General features: G+C 44.9%; 2 protein-coding genes across 3 annotated transcripts in view; both read right to left on the reverse strand.

Moving 5' to 3' along the window:
• Positions 1-5143, reverse strand: part of LOC124014322 (glucosidase 2 subunit beta-like) — a 254158-nt gene extending 249015 nt beyond the window's left edge. For both annotated transcript variants that reach the window (XM_046329175.1, XM_046329174.1), the window contains exons 1-2: positions 4943-5143; positions 4076-4192 (exon numbers count right to left, since the gene is read on the reverse strand). In XM_046329175.1, the coding sequence (XP_046185131.1) occupies positions 4076-4192; positions 4943-5045 (220 nt within the window). In that variant the 5' untranslated portion in view covers positions 5046-5143. The remainder of the gene's footprint in view (positions 1-4075; positions 4193-4942) is intronic.
• A 3096-nt stretch (positions 5144-8239) lies between these two features.
• Positions 8240-10281, reverse strand: LOC124014323 (doublesex- and mab-3-related transcription factor A1-like). Its single transcript, XM_046329176.1, has 2 exons — positions 9685-10281; positions 8240-9307 (listed from the first exon to the last, which is right to left on the reverse strand). The coding sequence occupies exons 1-2, from the start codon at positions 10157-10159 to the stop codon at positions 8481-8483; spliced, it is 1302 nt and encodes a 433-aa protein (XP_046185132.1). The 5' UTR covers positions 10160-10281; the 3' UTR covers positions 8240-8480.
• Between the last annotated feature and the right edge of the window lie 8035 nt (positions 10282-18316).

Below are 18316 nucleotides of genomic sequence, written 5' to 3' on the forward strand. Positions count from 1 at the left end.
AACCAGCTCATCTGATTTTATACTTCATATGAAGCTTGCAAGAAAAGGCATTTCCCTATACTTGTGCACGTGACATTAAAGAAGGAAGGAAAAGGAAGAAGGAAAATAAATGAAGGAAAAGACATGCACTTCCACAGTCACTCTTCGGGTGGCAGTGTCCAGCATATAATCACATGGATGTTTAATAATTTCTGGGACCAGAGCAGATTTGCAAGGGCAGATGGTTAGATGGGGTGTCTACTATGGGCTAGACCTGGGCAACCAGGGGTGTCTACTATGGGCTAGGCCTGGGCAACCAGGGGTGTCTACTATGGGCTAGACCTGCGCAACCAGGGGTGTCTACTATGGGCTAGACCTGGGCAACCAGGGGTGTCTACTCTGGGCTAGACCTGGGCAACCAGGGGTGTCTACTATGGGCTAGACCTGGGCAACCAGGGGTGTCTACTATGGGCTAGACCTGGGCAACCAGGGGTGTCTACTATGGGCTAGACCTGGGCAACCAGGGGTGTCTACTATGGGCTAGACCTGGGCAACCAGGGGTGTCTACTCTGGGCTAGACCTGGGCAACCAGGGGTGTCTACTCTGGGCTAGACCTGGGCAACCAGGGGTGTCTACTCTGGGCTAGACCTGGGCAACCAGGGGTGTCTACTCTGGGCTAGACCTGGGCAACCAGGGGTGTCTACTCTGGGCTAGACCTGGGCAACCAGGGGTGTCTACTATGGGCTAGACCTGGGCAACCAGGGGTGTCTACTCTGGGCTAGACCTGGGCAACCAGGGGTGTCTACTCTGGGCTAGACCTGGGCAACCAGGGGTGTCTACTATGGGCCAGACCTGGGCAACCAGGGGTGTCTACAATGGGCTAGACCTGGGCAACCAGGGGTGTCTACTATGGGCTAGAACTGGGCAACCAGGGGTGTCTACTATGGGCTAGACCTGGGCAACCAGGGGTGTCTACTATGGGCTAGACCTGGGCAACCAGGGGTGTCTACTATGGGCTAGACCTGGGCAACCAGGGGTGTCTACTATGGGCTAGACCTGGGCAACCAGGGGTGTCTACTCTGGGCTAGACCTGGGCAACCAGGGGTGTCTACTATGGGCTAGACCTGGGCAACCAGGGGTGTCTACTATGGGCTAGACCTGGGCAACCAGGGGTGTCTACTCTGGGCTAGACCTGGGCAACCAGGGGTGTCTACTCTGGGCTAGACCTGGGCAACCAGGGGTGTCTACTATGGGCTAGACCTGGGCAACCAGGGGTGTCTACTATGGGCTAGACCTGGGCAACCAGGGGTGTCTACTCTGGGCTAGACCTGGGCAACCAGGGGTGTCTACTATGGGCTAGACCTCGGCAACCAGGGGTGTCTACTATGGGCTAGACCTGGGCAACCAGGGGTGTCTACTATGGGCTAGACCTGGGCAACCAGGGGTGTCTACTCTGAGCTAGACCTCGGCAACCAGGGGTGTCTACTATGGGCTAGACCTGGGCAACCAGGGGTGTCTACTATGGGCTAGACCTGGGCAACCAGGGGTGTCTACTATGGGCTAGACCTGGGCAACCAGGGGTGTCTACTATGGGCTAGACCTGGGCAACCAGGGGTGTCTACTATGGGCTAGACCTGGGCAACCAGGGGTGTCTACTATGGGCTAGACCTGGGCAACCAGGGGTGTCTACTCTGAGCTAGACCTCGGCAACCAGGGGTGTCTACTATGGGCTAGACCTGGGCAACCAGGGGTGTCTGAATGTGTTCATGAAACAAACAAACTTCCAAAGCCCACTTTTCAATTACATTATTATAAAGCGATACAGATTTAATTGAATGTTTAAATGTTTTTTTATTTATTTAAAGGAAATTTAAATCTGAAGAAGTGAAAAGTTGTACTTAAACAATTGCACAATTAGGCAAAAAAAATGTTTTAAATTATGTCCTATAGTTCCAATTAAGCGATAATCCTCTCGGATTACGGTGGAATTATGCCTCTTTTAGCCTCCTCAAGAATCTCCTGATTAGCTCGCTGGGTGTAGAACTGGGGTTGCTATAATGACCCTACTTTTTAATCTTACTTTTTTTAAAATATATATCATAAATGGTTTCGCTCTATTGCCTCACTTTTCCAAAAATGAAATTTGTTAAACATTTAATAAAAAATATGTCTGGCCTAAAGATTCACTCTATTCCTCATCACCCACGATAACAATATATTCCTTCATTAGATTCCAGTAGATTCATTTAGTACAGAGGTGTCAAACATACGGACCGGGTCCAATCTGGCCAGCGGACGGACCGAGTTGAAAAATAAAAGGGCCGGAAAAATGGGGCGGAAACAACCTGAATATTCCTTAACATACAGTTTGTTGACTGTGTCTCGATAATAATCCCTAAAATACAGGGCCTTCAGAAAGTATTCACACCCCTTGACTTTTTCCACATTTTGATGTGTTACAGCCTGAATTTAAAATGGATTAAAAGTGATATGTTTGGTCGCTGGCCTAAACACAGTACCCCATAATGTCAATGTGGAATTAAGTTTTCTGAGAAAGACAATATATAAATAAATTAAAAGCTGAGATGTCTTGAGTCAATAAGTATTCAACCCCTTTGTTATGGCAAGCCTGAATAAGTTCAGGAGTAAAAATGTGCTTAACAAGTCACATAATAAGTTGCATGGACTCTGTGTGCAAAAGTAGTGTTTAACATGATTGTTGAATGACTACCTCATCTCTGTACCCCACACATACAATTATCTGTAAGGTTCCTCAGTCGAGCAGCGAATTTCAAACACAGATTCAACCACAAAGGCCAGCAATGTTTTCCAATGGCCTCACAAAGAAGGGCACCTATTGGTAGATGGGTAAAAATCGAAAAAGCAGACATTGAATATCCCCTTGATCATGGTGAAATTATTAATTACACTGTGGATGGTGTATCAATACACCCAGTCACTACAAAGATACAGGCACCCTTCTTAACTCAGTTGCCGGAGAGGAAGGAAACTGCTCAGGGATTTCACCATGAGGCCAATGGTGACTTTCAATGGGTGTGATAGAGGAGAAAACTGAGGATGGGTCAACAACATTGTAGTTACTTTACTAACCTAATTGACAGAGTGAAAATAAGGAATCCTGTACAGAATATAAATATTCCAAAGCAGGCAATAAAGTAATACTGAAACAAATGTGGCAAAGCAATTAATTATTTGTCCTGAATACAATGTGTTTGGGGCAAATCCAATACAACACAGTGATAAGCACCACTCTCCATATGTTCAATCATAGTGGTGGCTGCATCATGTTATGGGTATGCTTGTAGTCATTAGGACTGAGGAGGAGGAGTTTTCCAGGATAAAATATAAACGTAATGGAGCTAAGCTCAGGTAAAATTCTTATGGAAATCCTGGTTCAGTATGCACTCCAACAGAGAATGGGAGATGAATTCACCTTTCAGCAGGCCAACAATCTAAAACACAAGGCCAAATCTACACTGGACTTGCTTACCAAGAAGACAGCAAATGTCCTTGAGTGGGAGAGTTACAGTTTTGACTTAAATCAGCTTGAAAATCTATGGCAAGACCTGAAAAAGGTTTGTCTATCAATGATCGAATGCAGCCCCCGGGGAAACAAAAAAAGAGTTTGACACCCCTGATTTGATTTTTGCTTGCAACCTAGTTCCTTGAGTTCAAAGAAACTCACGAGAACTTGAAATCTCAGCAAGTGTGAATATATTATATTATAATATTTATACATTAATATAAACTAAATCAAAACCAGGGATCTCCAAGAATCAGTAGAGCTGTTATCTAGTCAGTGTAAGAGCACTGGTTGTCTCCCTACACTTGTTGTACTCCCTGCTCATGTATACCTGATATATAGACACACTTAGACCCTCCTCTATCACTATACCAGCCAGGTAAATCATGGTTTTACCACCCACTTACCACTTCCATTGAAATATGTGAAAGTCAATGATTGACACCTGTTTACAGCTGTATCCCCGCACTTCTACTCTGATACCCTTTATGAATAAAGGCCCGGGATCTTCTGTTTGTGATTAGGGGAAACCTGTACCACGAGCCTCTTTACCTGGTTCATCTGATCCATCCATACAGTCGCAGTAGTCGTCATTCACCTGGTCAAAAGGGATCATTTTAGACCCATCGATACACAGGAAGGACTTTCTTTCTCTATAAAACCTCTTATCTGTTAAAAGGGAGAGAGCAAGGGGGAGAAAAAAATCATCATGTTCATGTGTGATGTGTTGACATTCTTGACTTACAAACTTGGTTCGTCTAGTGGTTACACACATCTGCTTTACAGACCACCCATGTCTCCCCAATGGGGGGGGGTCAAAATGGATACCCCTTCTGCCCCTTTATGTTCATCAGACCTCCCTCTGTCATTCCACACTGTCTTAATTAATCATCATTTGTTTACAGTCTCATACGGTATTGACTTTCCAGCTCGTGTTGGGATCGGCGGTAGGTTAGAGAGATGGACCACATAACGAGGGGGTTGCCGGTTCAAATATCTCCGGGCTGACACAATATCCATGCAAAAAAATAAAAAATAAAGATGTATATTCTACTCTATTCTAAAAGCATTCAAAACATTACTGCATGTTATAGTTATAGCCTATAGCCAGACTGAATGTGTGATTCAATGACACCCGCAATAACATCTGTTAAATATGTGTATGTGACCAATAAACTGTGATTTGATTTGTTGACAGTCACAACACTTGGGGAAAAGCAAATAATAATTCAAATGTTGTGATATTCTCAAACTAATTAGATAGCTATCGTTCAACAAGTTCAGTAGGCCTAGTTTGGTAAAAAAAACATGCGAGTATTGTAAAGATGTGCTAACAGGCTGCTTTGTTTACTAGCTAATCCAGGCTATGTAGCTAATCTTGCAACAGGATAATATTTGTTTACTTCGGGAAAGACTTACACGATAAAGAAATTCCTCTGATTTTCCGCGAGTCTACACAAATGGACCAAAGAACCACAGCAATGACAATATGACAATGTCCGAGGGAACAGTTTGTGAACATTACTCTCTTAGAGAGGGCTGCAAAGCAGTTAAAATGATCTTTACACTCAAAAACTAGCAAGCTAGTTTAACATTTCCCAGTGAACTATCAGCGCTTCCTGAAACATGGTCATGTGACGTGACATGTGCATGGATTTTACCGTCTACGTTTCAAAATAAAAGCCCCACTGTAAAAATAGGAAATATTATAAAACTAGCATTAATGTATTTAACACAGACAAAATATGTTTGTAATCAAGCAATATAAACAAAATATGTTTGCAATCAAGCAATATAAACTTAGAAAGTCTACATTGACTGATAGGCTATCTAATTAATTGACTGTTTAATTTACAAATTATTAATCAAAATGTACCTTTATTTCACTAGGCAAGTCAGTTAAGAACAAATACTTTTTTTCAATGACGGCCTAGGAACAGTGGGTCAACTGCCTGTTCAGGGGCAGAACGACAGCTCGGGGATTTGAACTTGCAACCTTTTCAGTTACTAGTCCAACGCTCTAAACACTTGGCTACACTGCCACCTCAAAAGAATTTATCCATAGACTGTTGATCTGCTTTGTAGAGACTGGCTGATAGCTATGTGTGTCTCTGACTGTCTCACAAAAAAAAAAACATGTGACAAACAACATATGACAATTAATTTTAAGCTTTTAAAACTAAATTATTTAAAAAATAAGATGATATTAGTTACAGAACAAAGAGGAGTTATTTAACTATTACATTCCATCCAGTACACCAGAGAGAAATACTCTAAATATCATAAGGTGAATGCACCAATTTGTAAGTCGCTCTGGATAAGAGCGTCTGCTAAATGACTTAAATGTAAATGTAAAATAAGGTGAATGCACCAATTTGTAAGTCGCTCTGGATAAGAGCGTCTGCTAAATGACTTAAATGGAAATGTAAATGTAATGATCTTCGTCTGTTGTTTGTAGAGAGTCAGACCGAAATGCAGCGTGTAGGTTACTCATGACTTTTAATGAAGAATAATGCGGTACATGAGTTAACTGAAAATACGAAAACAACAAACGCATGAAACTAATTACAGCCTATCTGGTGACTAACACAGAGACAGGTACAATCACCCACGAAATACAACGCGCACTCAGGCTGCCTAAATACGGTTCCCAATCCGAGACAATGAGAATCAGCTGACTCCAATTAGGAATCGCCTCAGGCAGCCAAGCCTAACTAGACACACCCCTACTAATACACACTCCCAATTAATACAAACCCCAATACGAAATACAACATATAAACCCATGTCACACCCTGGCCTACACAAACATATAACAAAAACACAAGATACAATGACCAAGGCGTGACAGTAAATGTAAATATTCCACAGTATATCTATCTATTTATATCTATCTATTAATCTATTATTTCCTTATATGAACTGTAATTCAGTAATATCTTTGAAAATTATGTGTGTTGAAATTATATATTTTTTCTGTATACATAGAGCCATGGCTACATGGAACTCTATTCCACAGTACTACATAGAGCCATGGCTACATGGAACTCTATTCCACAGTACTACATAGAGCCATGGCTACATGAACTCTATTCCACAGCCATGGCTACATGGAACTCTATTCCACAGTACTACATAGAGCCATGGCTACATGGAACTCTATTCCACATCAAGTAATTCACGCAAGCAGTCAAATCAGATTGAAGAAAAAAACTGTGAGGACTGTGAAGAGTCACACACACACAGGTAGAAACACACGTACAAACACATAGCATTCACACTGGACACACACATACACCTGGATGGTGGGTTGTATCAGGGTAGTGGCCTGAGGGCACACACTTAATGCTTTGTGAAATCTGTTGTAAAATGTATATTACTGCCTTCATTTTTGCTGGACCCCAGGAAGAGTAGCTGCTGCCTTGGCAGGAACTAATGGTGATCCATAATAAACCCCAGGAAGAGCTAGCTGGCTAATGCCTTGGAAGAGTAGCAGGAACTAAAGAGTGCTGTGATCCATAATAAAACCCCAGGAAGAGTAGCTGCTGCCTTGGCAGGAACTAATGGTGATCCATAATAAACCCCAGGAAGAGTAGCTGCTGCCTTGGCAGGAACTAATGGTGATCCATAATAAACCCCAGGAAGAGTAGCTGCTGCCTTGGCAGGAACTAATGGTGATCCATAATAAACCCCAGGAAGAGTAGCTGCTGCCTTGGCATGGTGATCCATAATAAACCCCAGGAAGAGTAGCTACTGCCTTGGCAGGAACTAATGGGGATCCATAATAAACCCCAGGAAGAGTAGCTGCTGCCTTGGCAGGAACTAATGGTGATCCATAATAAACCCCAGGAAGAGTAGCTGCTGCCTTGGCAGGAACTAATGGTGATCCATAATAAACCCCAGGAAGAGTAGCTGCCTCCTTGGCAGGAACTAATGGTGATCCATAATAAACCCCAGGAAGAGTAGCTGCCTCCTTGGCAGGAACTAATGGATTTATTTATTTTAAAGAGTGAATTATTGATATGAATGATAATGACAAGCTGCAGGTTCCGGAACTCGATATGGAGAGCATCAGGTTCCGGAACTCGATATGGGGAGCATCAGGTTCCGGAACTCGATATGGGGAGCATCAGGTTCCGGAACTCGATATGGGGAGCATCAGGTTCCGGAACTCGATATGGGGAGCATCAGGTTCCGGAACTCGATATGGGGAGCATCAGGTTCCGAACTCGATATGGGGAGCATCAGGTTCGGAACTCGATATGGGGAGCATCAGGTTCCGGAACTCGATATGGGGAGCATCAGGTTCCGGAACTCGATATGGGGAGCATCAGGTTCCGGAACTCGATATGGGGAGCATCAGGTACCGGAACTCGATATGGGGAGCATCAGGTTCCGGAACTCGATATGGGGAGCATCAGGTTCCGGAACTCGATATGGGGAGCATCAGGTTCCGGAACTCGATATGGGGAGCATCAGGTTCCGGAACTCGATATGGAGAGCAGGTTCCGTGTCCAACTTTGATTCGTTTCAGAATTCATTCGTTTTTATGCATAGAATAGGTCAAATGTTGGGATATTTTAATTATGCTTGATTGCAAAATATAACTGGAATATACAACCGTGAAAGAACTTCATATAATTCAAAGCCTCAGCAGGTCTGCTGATATTTCTCATGATTATACAACAAAGTATACAACAAACCTTTAATTTGATGTGTTTTATTTAAGACACAAACTTTACAAAATGTACAGTTTCAAAAAATATATTGGAATTGTAAAGACACTGAAAATGTTTTAAGACATATGTGATAACATTATTTGCCTAATCACCTCCCCAAAAGTACTTTCAATCAGACAACCTGTAAAAGAAGTTACACAGCAGTTTGATAAATAGTCCAACTGTTTTGTTTTTTTGGGGGCATTTTATCTATGTGTGTTTTGTTGCTTGAACCAAAATTATTTCTCCTGATTTATACGAGAGTATATGCCGGTGTTACATAGGGAGTCTTTAGTCTGGAGATAGGAGAGGTCTCGCATCATGCCCGGGAAAGAATAGTCCAACGGCGGGCGGAATGGAAAAACTGGCATCAGTCCGGATGTCACATACGGTGACATGAAATTAGGTATGCCACCACCTGCGGTTGAGTAGGCCAGGCGCAAAGGATTAATACCAAAGCGAGGACTCAGCCCGTACATACTTTCGCCTCCGGCAGGTGTTGGCGTGGTTTGCAATGGGGAAAAAGCAGACTTGGTACCCAGAGCCCCCAACGCTACCCCTGGAAGTCCAAAAGTAGGCCTTGGTTCATTTGAGTGAACAGACAGAGATAGACCGACGCTATCCGAGTTGCATTTATTCTCTTTGGAGCTAAGAACTAGTTGAATAGCCTTCACGATGTCCCCTTTGCAAGTTTTCACCACCGATTCCAAAGTATCCCGCTTGTGATGGGGGAATATCTTGGTCATGACCTCGGTGGGGTCCCGGTCCTTTGACGCGCAACCGGGCTCGGTAATCTCCAGCGAAGGGTAGTCCTTGGGCCGCTCGGACTCGCTGCCCGACTCGAGGTCCGAGGATGACAGAGACCGTGGGCTCTCTGTGTGGTCTGACAGCTGGTCAAAAGCAGCCGTCTGACTGCCACTCTCCTTGTCGAAGACCGCCTGTTTTTTCTCTAGATTAGGAGAGGTATCGTTCTTTCCCAATGGAGAGGACAGTGGTGCGGTGTGAGGAGCATAGAACGTTCGGCCCATGAATCCGTTGTTTAGGTTGTACTTGGTCAGTTTGTCATCTGAAATTATAAATAATAACGGAATTAGATTAGATATATGTGATAGGACGTTATGTTATAATTTTTCAAACTGTATGCATTTTCTATAGGTTTCTGTTTTAAAACGCTGCGTAAAACGTCTCACTGGTCAGATATCATTTCACAAATAATTGGTTCATCTAAGTCGTTTTGCACGTATGAAATACCCGGGTTAAGACTATAATTTCAATAATATTTTTTTAACAGTTTGAACAATAATTGCAGGTGGGACTTTTCCATTGTAAAAGACCTATCTCAATTTAGTCTAAGTCAAATAAAGCACCAAATGAATCAAATTGACCAAAACATTGTTTTCAAATCGTCTCTCAATACCAACAGGTAACGATGGACTAACTCACCGTCTTTTTGGTCCTCAGTTCCAAAAACATCATAACTAGATATTCTTGGCACGGTGTTTCCAGATCGCTGTACCCCAGATGCCATGGTCAGTCCGGTCTCCCCCGCCCCGGAGCCGGTGTACATGAATTGGAGCTCCCGGGCCTCGCTCTCCTCCTGCGCCTGTTGTCTCCTGAGTGCCACCTGTGCAGCCATCACCCGCTGCCTCTCCGCTATCAGGGTACACTTTGCGCACACGCAGTCTCGCCAACGACAGAAGCGCTTGTGGCCTTTCAGAGCGGACACCACGCCGTGGTTCCTGCACCGTGCGCACTTCGGGGTTCGGGGGTAGCCCCTCTCCATCGACGGTTTACAGGCAGCAGCTCGGAGAAAGAGAGGCGGCGGGCGCAGAAGGGAAGCGGGCATCTGTAAACCCCCGACGGAGAGAGGAGAGGAGCTGTGCCCAGCCAAGCCGTGCGGTCTAATGCTGCCTTCCATTCCGCGTGGAGACGTAAACCAGGTCTCCAGAAAGTCCAGTGTAGTTTAGAAGTCAGTCAATGTTTGTGTACTGTCTTCTTCCAACTGACTCTGCCACTCTAAACTCTTGCGCTTAAAAGTTGTTCACCTCCAGGTGGTTTGTCTTGAAGTAATGCACCTCGGTCACACCCCTTTCCCTTCCGTGCCCTCATGAATATGCGCCAAGGGCGAAGAGTGGTCTAATGGGTTTGACTAAGCTCATTCATTGGAGCTATTGTCAAGAACAATGTCATGGTCTATCACCTTAAATGATATAAAAATCTACTCGAACTTTTTTTTAGATCAAAGACATTATAGCCTACTTTTTCTAATCGGCAAGTTCCTTTATTGACTGTATATCTGTAATCAGGATATTGTATTAGATAAATAATGATTATTAAAAAACTTGCTTATAGGTTTCGGTATATTTAATACACCCTATGATTATATATTATACATTTTAATTATAAACATAACGTGGTGGAGCATTGTGAACACAAAGGCAGGTCATTCAGTGTAGTTGTGGTATGTATTGATTTATGGGAAAATTCAGTAATACTGTATTTTCAAAAAGACAAAATAATCCTCCAGACTACTTTTCCTTGTATTTTACAATTATTTACCTTGCTGGAAAATAATTGAGGAGGAAAATAGTCTAAACACAAATGTTATGCTTCAAACTTGACCAATACATAGTTCTTATGGATATGTTCAGACTGTATAGTTACTATTGTATAATATATCAGATTAACAGGTGTTGTAATTCATTATACAAGCATCTTATTCCTTAATGAGTTTTGATTGTACCTAATAATTCCCAGAGGCTAAAATGAATGCATCTTTAGTGTTTCATCTTAGTGTGTAAATACATGATTAAAACACAATTCAGGACAAATAGCTCATTCAAATGTCCTTCCTAAAATGTTTGATAAGAATTCATGTTTGATATTGTAATAATGTTTACAATCAATATTTAGCCAAATATTATTGCTTGGCTTTGCTATTAGCAATCAGCTTCATGCAGATGTGTGAAAGAGGACAGTACATTTAAAACACTAATGTAAATGGACATTGCTTGCAACAACCCCCTCCTTTTCTCCATATCTCAATCTCTCCATCCATTCATCTCTCCATTCATCCATCTCTCCATCCATCCATCTCTCCATCTAACCATCTCTTGTTTTCTCCATCTGCATAACTGCCTGGCATGGTGGACCCCTCCATCAGTCAGTCCTTCAACCATGGGCCTTATCAGACGTATACCTAACAGCCTGTGTGTGTACCTTTTATGCTTGGGAACTATTGCCTGCCACACAGGCACACACACACACACACAGGCACACACACACACACACACACACACACACACACACACACACACACACACACACACACACACACACACACACACACACACACACACACACACACACACACACACACACACACACACACACACACACACACACACACACACACACACACACACACACACACACACACACACACACACACACTCATGCAGGTACACACACACACACACACACACACACACACACACACACACACACACACACACACACACACACACACACACACACACACACACACACACACACACACACACACACACACACACACACACACACACACACACACACACACACACACACACACACACACACACATGCAGGTACACACACACACACACACACACACACACACACACACACACACACACACACACACACACACACACACACACACACACACACACACACACACACACACACACACACACACACACACACACACACACACACACACACACACACACACACTCATGCAGGTACACACACACACACACACACACACACACACACACACACACACACACACACACACACACACACACACACACACACACACACACACACACACACACACACACACACACACACACACACACACACACACACACACACACACATCACATACTTACAGAGCTTGAAAAAAGGCATCTCGCTAATCACTACAGAAGGAGCTTTGCAATCATTGAGAGAGTGAGAGAGTGTGTGAGAGAGAGAGAAACTGCTATTTGCAGAAAGATTCCCCACAAGGATTGGGTCTTGAGAGGTGTAGGGGGGTGTACAGTACAGCACAGGCTTGGAAATGATCCAAAATTAACCATCGACATGCCAGTGTTTGATACGCACAAAAAGACAGGGCGAGAACTAGAGAACAGACGGGACACCGTGTGGTGGAGAACTAGAGAACAGACGGGACACCGTGTGGTGGAGAACTAGAGAACAGACGGGACACCGTGTGGTGGAGAACTAGAGAACAGACGGGACACCGTGTGGTGGAGAACTAGAGAACAGACGGGACACCGTGTGGTGGAGAACTGGAGAACAGATGGGACACTGTGTGGTGGAGAACTGGAGAACAGATGGGACACTGTGTGGTGGAGAACTGGAGAACAGATGGGACACTGTGTGGTGGAGAACTGGAGAACAGATGGGACACTGTGTGGTGGAGAACTGGAGAACAGATGTGACACCGTGTGGTGGAGAACTAGAGAACAGACGGGACACTGTGTGGTGGAGAACTAGAGAACAGATGGGACACTGTGTGGTGGAGAACTGGAGAACAGATGGGACACTGTTTTAGTGAACTAGAGAACAGATGTGTTACTGTGTTTTAGAGAACTAGAGGACAGATGTGTCACTGTGTTTTAGAGAACTAGAGGACAGATGTGTCACTGTGTTTTAGAGAACTAGAGGACAGATGTGTCACTGTGTTTTAGAGAACTAGAGGACAGATGTGTCACTAGAGGACAGATGTGTCACTGTGTTTTAGAGAACTAGAGGACAGATGTGTCACTGTGTTTTAGAGAACTAGAGGACAGATGTGTCACTGTGTTTTAGAGAACTAGAGGACAGATGTGTCACTGTGTTTTAGAGAACTAGAGGACAGATGTGTCACTGTGTTTTAGAGAACTAGAGGACAGATGTGTCACTGTGTTTTAGAGAACTAGAGAACAGATGTGTCACTGTGTGGATGAGGCCTTTATAATTCCATCCATTGTGAAGGGAATTCAGGTTTGCATCTGGGGCTGGCTGGCTTATCCAGGTACATTAAGCTGCTATCGCTCCTTTTGTTTAAATGCACCTGGTGAATCCTTCTCATGCATGGGGAGCTAAGCACCAGGATGGCAAACCCCAGTGTGTTTTTCTAGATGTGTTTACCTGTTACGCTAGATGGTAATCTACAAATGCTGGGCCTTGGAAAACATATCCTTCAATTGTACTCTTTAATTCAGCAGATAAGGAACATTTCTCAGTTTGGTGTTAGGAACTAGGTTTAGAATACAAGGGAAAGGGAAAGGGGGGATACCTAGTCAGTTGTCCACTTCTTCTTGGTGTTAGGAACTAGGTTTAGAATACAAAGGAAAGGGAAAGGGGGGATACCTAGTCAGTTGTCCACTTCTTCTAGTTGTTAGGAACTAGGTTTAGAATACAAAGGAAAGGGAAAGGGGGGATACCTAGTCAGTTGTCCACTTCTTCTAGGTGTTAGGAACTAGGTTTAGAATACAAGGGAAATGGGGGATACCTAGTCAGTTGTCCACTTCTTCTAGGTGTTAGGAACTAGGTTTAGAATACAAAGGAAAGGGAAATGGGGGATACCTAGTCAGTTGTACAACTGAATGCGTCTCCTGCATTTAACCCAACCCCTCTGAATCAGAGAGGTGCGGGGGGGGGGGCTGCCTTAATCGACATCCACTTCTTCGGCGCTGCATGTTAGATAACGTGTTTCATCATGGCACTGGGTTTGAGTTGGGGCCTTGTCGCTGTAGCAGGACTTAATCTGAGGAAAGGTAGGCGCTAATCTCTGGCCTCATCGCTAAAGCAGTACTTAATGTGCTAATCTCTGACCTCAGTGTGAGAAACCTGATAATGTCCCCCACCCCTTTATGAGAGAGAGAGGGAGAGAGAGAGAGAATTACTGTGTTAACTGTGTCCCATACTTTGTAATTCTGTCATACGGTCAGGGAAAACACCAGACTCAAATTATATTGAAAAAAAATGTTTTAAATCAGTTCACCTTTATTTAACCAGGTAGGCTAGTTGAGAACACCTTTATTTAACCAGGTAGGCCAGTTGAGAACACCTTTATTTAACCAGGTAGGCTAGTTGAGAACACCTTTATTTATCCAGGTAGGCTTGTTGAGAACACCTTTATTTATCCATGTAGGCTAGTTGAGAACAACTTTATTTAACCAGGTAGGCAAGTTGAGAACAAGTTCTCATTTACAACTGCAACCTGGCTAAGCTAAAGCAAAGCAGTGCGACACAAACAACAACACAGAGTTACACATGGAATAAACAACAGTCAATAACACAATAGAAAAAAGAAAGTATATATACAGTGTGTGCAAATGGCATGAGGAGGTAAGGCAATAAATAGGCCAATTACAATTTATCAAATTAACACTGGAGTGATTGATGTGCAGATGATGATGTGCAAGTAGAAATACTGGCATGCAGAAGAGCAGAAAAGTAAATAAAAACAATATGGGGATGAGGTAGGTAGATTGGATGGGCTATTTACAGATGGGCTATGTACAGGTAGTTGATGTTTAAAGTTAGTGAGGGAAATATAAGTCTCCAGTATCAGCGATTTTTGCAATTAGTTCCAGTCATTGGCAGCGGAGAACTGGAAGGAAAGGCAGCCAAAGAAGGTGTTGGCTTTGGGGATGACCAGTGAGATATACCTGCTGGAGCGCGTGCTATGGGTGGGTGTTGTTATCGTGACCAGTGAGCTGAGATAAGGCAGAGCTTTACCTAGTAAAGACTTACAGATGACCTGGAGCCAGTGGGTCTGGTGACGAATATGTAGCGAGTGCCAGCCGACAAGAGCATACAGGTCGCAGTGGTGGGTGGTGTATGGGGCTTTGGTGACAAAACGGATGGCACTGTGATAGACTGCATCCAGTTTGCAGAGTAGAGTATTGGAGACTATCTTGTAGACGACATCGCCGACGTCGGAGATCAGTAGGATAGTCAGTTTTACGAGGGTATATTTGGCGGCGTGAGTGAAGGAGGCTTTGTTTTGCGAAATAGAAAGCCGATTTTAGATTACATTTTTTATTGGAGATGTTTAATATGAGTCTGGAAGGGGAGTTTACAGTCTAGCCAGACACCTAGGTATTTGTAATTGTCCACATTTTCTAAGTTGGAACCGTCCAGAGTAGTGATGCTAGTTGTACTAGCGTTTAAGAGCAGTTGGAGGCCACGGAAGGAGTGTTGTCTGGTATTGAAGCTCGTTTGGAGGTTAGTTACCACAGTGTCCAAAGAAGGGCATCAGATGTATACAGAATGGTGTCGTCTGCGTGGAGGTGGATCAGGGATCAGACAATCACCAGCAGCAAGAGCGACATCGTTGATAAATACAGAGAAAAGAGTTGGCTCGAGAATTGAACCCTGTGGTACCCCCGTGGAGACTGCCAGATGTCCGGACAACAGGCCCTCCGATTTGACACACTGAACTCTGTCTGAGAAGTAATTGGTGAACCAGGCGAGGCAGTCATTTGAGAAACCAAGTTTGTTGAGTCTGCCGATAAGAATACGTGGATTGACAGAGTCGAAGCCTTGGCCAGGTCGATGAAGAAAGCTGCACAGTACTGTCTTTTATCGATGGCAGTTATGATACCGTTTAGTGCCTTGAGCGTGGCTGAGGTGCACCAGTGACAAGCTCGGAAACCGGATTGCACAGCGGAGAAGGTACTGTGGGATTCGAAATGTTCAGTGATCTGTTTTGGATGGACTGGGCTTTCGAAGACTTTAGAAAGGCAAGGCAGGATGGATATACTGTAGGTCTGTAGCAGTTTGGGTCTAGAGTGTCACCCCCTTTGAAGAGGGGGGATGACCGCGGAAGCTTTCTAATCTTTAAAGCGTGTCAGAATAGGAGTGCTGATCTGGGATCAGCGTCTCCCTGTCTAAGCCATCTCGTTTGTAGTCATCCAAAACTGATCCTAGACCAGCACACCTACTCTGAGACGCTTTGTGAATACAGGCACAAGTGTTGATTCTAAGCAAACATCCTGACCAGAAGAAAGGCCTTACTATCCACTGTATAAGACATCATATCTCTTCCTGCTCTCTGCTTCCTGCTCCTTCAGCCAGAGAGGAATATGGAGCCACCACCAGTCCATCATACTACTACAGCACCTTTCAGTTCTCCACCATACTACTACAGCACCTTTCAGTTCTCCACCATACTACTACAGCACTGTTCAGTTCTCCACCATACCACTACAGCACCATTTAGTTCTAGGACATGTGTGAACCAGTTCTATGAACCAGTACTATGAACCAGTCCTATGAACCCGTCCTATGAACCAGTCCTATGAACCAGTCCTATGAACCAGTCCTATGAACCCGTCCTATGAACCAGTCCTATGAACCAGTCCTATGAACCAGTCCTATGAACCAGTACTATGAACCAGTCCTATGAACCATTTAACATTTAAGTCATTTAGCAGACGCTCTTATCCAGAGCGACTTACAAATTGGTGCATTCACCTTATGACATCCTGTGGAACAGTCACTTTACAATAGTGCATCTAAAACTTAAGGGGGGGGGTGAGAGGGATTACTTATCCTATCCTAGGTATTCCTTAAAGAGGTGGGGTTTCAGGTGTCTCCGGAAGGTGGTGATTGACTCCGCTGTCCTGGCGTCGTGAGGGAGTTTGTTCCACCATTGGGGGGCCAGGGCAGCGAACAGTTTTGACTGGGCTGAGCGGGAGCTGTACTTCCTCAGTGGTAGGGAGGCGAGCAGGCCAGAGGTGGATGAACGCAGTGCCCTTGTTTGGGTGTAGGGCCTGATCAGAGCCTGGAGGTACTGAGGTGCCGTTCCGCTCACAGCTCCGTAGGCAAGCACCATGGTCTTGTAGCGGATGCGAGCTTCAACTGGAAGCCAGTGGAGAGAACGGAGGAGCGGGGTGACGTGAGAGAACTTGGGAAGGTTGAACACCAGACGGGCTGCGGCGTTCTGGATGAGTTGAAGGGGTTTAATGGCACAGGCAGGGAGCCCAGCCAACAGCGAGTTGCAGTAATCCAGACGGGAGATGACAAGTGCCTGGATTAGGACCTGCGCCGCTTCCTGTGTGAGGCAGGGTCGTACTCTGCGGATGTTGTAGAGCATGAACCTACAGGAACGGGCCACCGCCTTGATGTTGGTTGAGAACGACAGGGTGTTGTCCAGGATCACGCCAAGGTTCTTGGCGCTCTGGGAGGAGGACACAATGGAGTTGTCAACCGTGATGGCGAGATCATGGAACGGGCAGTCCTTCCCCGGGAGGAAGAGCAGCTCCGTCTTGCCGAGGTTCAGCTTGAGGTGGTGATCCGTCATCCACACTGATATGTCTGCCAGACATGCAGAGATGCGATTCGCCACCTGGTCATCAGAAGGGGGAAAGGAGAAGATTAATTGTGTGTCGTCTGCATAGCAGTGATAAGAGAGACCATGTGAGGTTATGACAGAGCCAAGTGACTTGGTGTATAGCGAGAATAGGAGAGGGCCAAGAACAGAGCCCTGGGGGACACCAGTGGTGAGAGCGCGTGGTGAGGAGACAGATTCTCGCCACGCCACCTGGTAGGAGCGACCTGTCAGGTAGGACGCAATCCAAGCGTGGGCCGCGCCGGAGATGCCCAACTCGGAGAGGGTGGAGAGGAGGATCTGATGGTTCACAGTATCGAAGGCAGCCGATAGATCTAGAAGGATGAGAGCAGAGGAGAGAGAGTTAGCTTTAGCAGTGCGGAGCGCCTCCGTGATACAGAGGAGAGCAGTCTCAGTTGAATGACTAGTCTTGAAACCTGACTGATTTGGATCAAGAAGGTCATTCAGAGAGAGATAGCGGGAGAGCTGGCCAAGGACGGCACGTTCAAGAGTTTTGGAGAGAAAAGAAAGAAGGGATACTGGTCTGTAATTGTTGACATCGGAGGGATCGAGTGTAGGTTTTTTCAGAAGGGGTGCAACTCTCGCTCTCTTGAAGACGGAAGGGACGTAGCCAGCGGTCAGGGATGAGTTGATGAGCGAGGTGAGGTAAGGGAGAAGGTCTCCGGAAATGGTCTGGAG

Source organism: Oncorhynchus gorbuscha, linkage group LG25 (assembly GCF_021184085.1).
Source record: "Oncorhynchus gorbuscha isolate QuinsamMale2020 ecotype Even-year linkage group LG25, OgorEven_v1.0, whole genome shotgun sequence".
Taxonomy (NCBI): domain Eukaryota; kingdom Metazoa; phylum Chordata; class Actinopteri; order Salmoniformes; family Salmonidae; genus Oncorhynchus; species Oncorhynchus gorbuscha.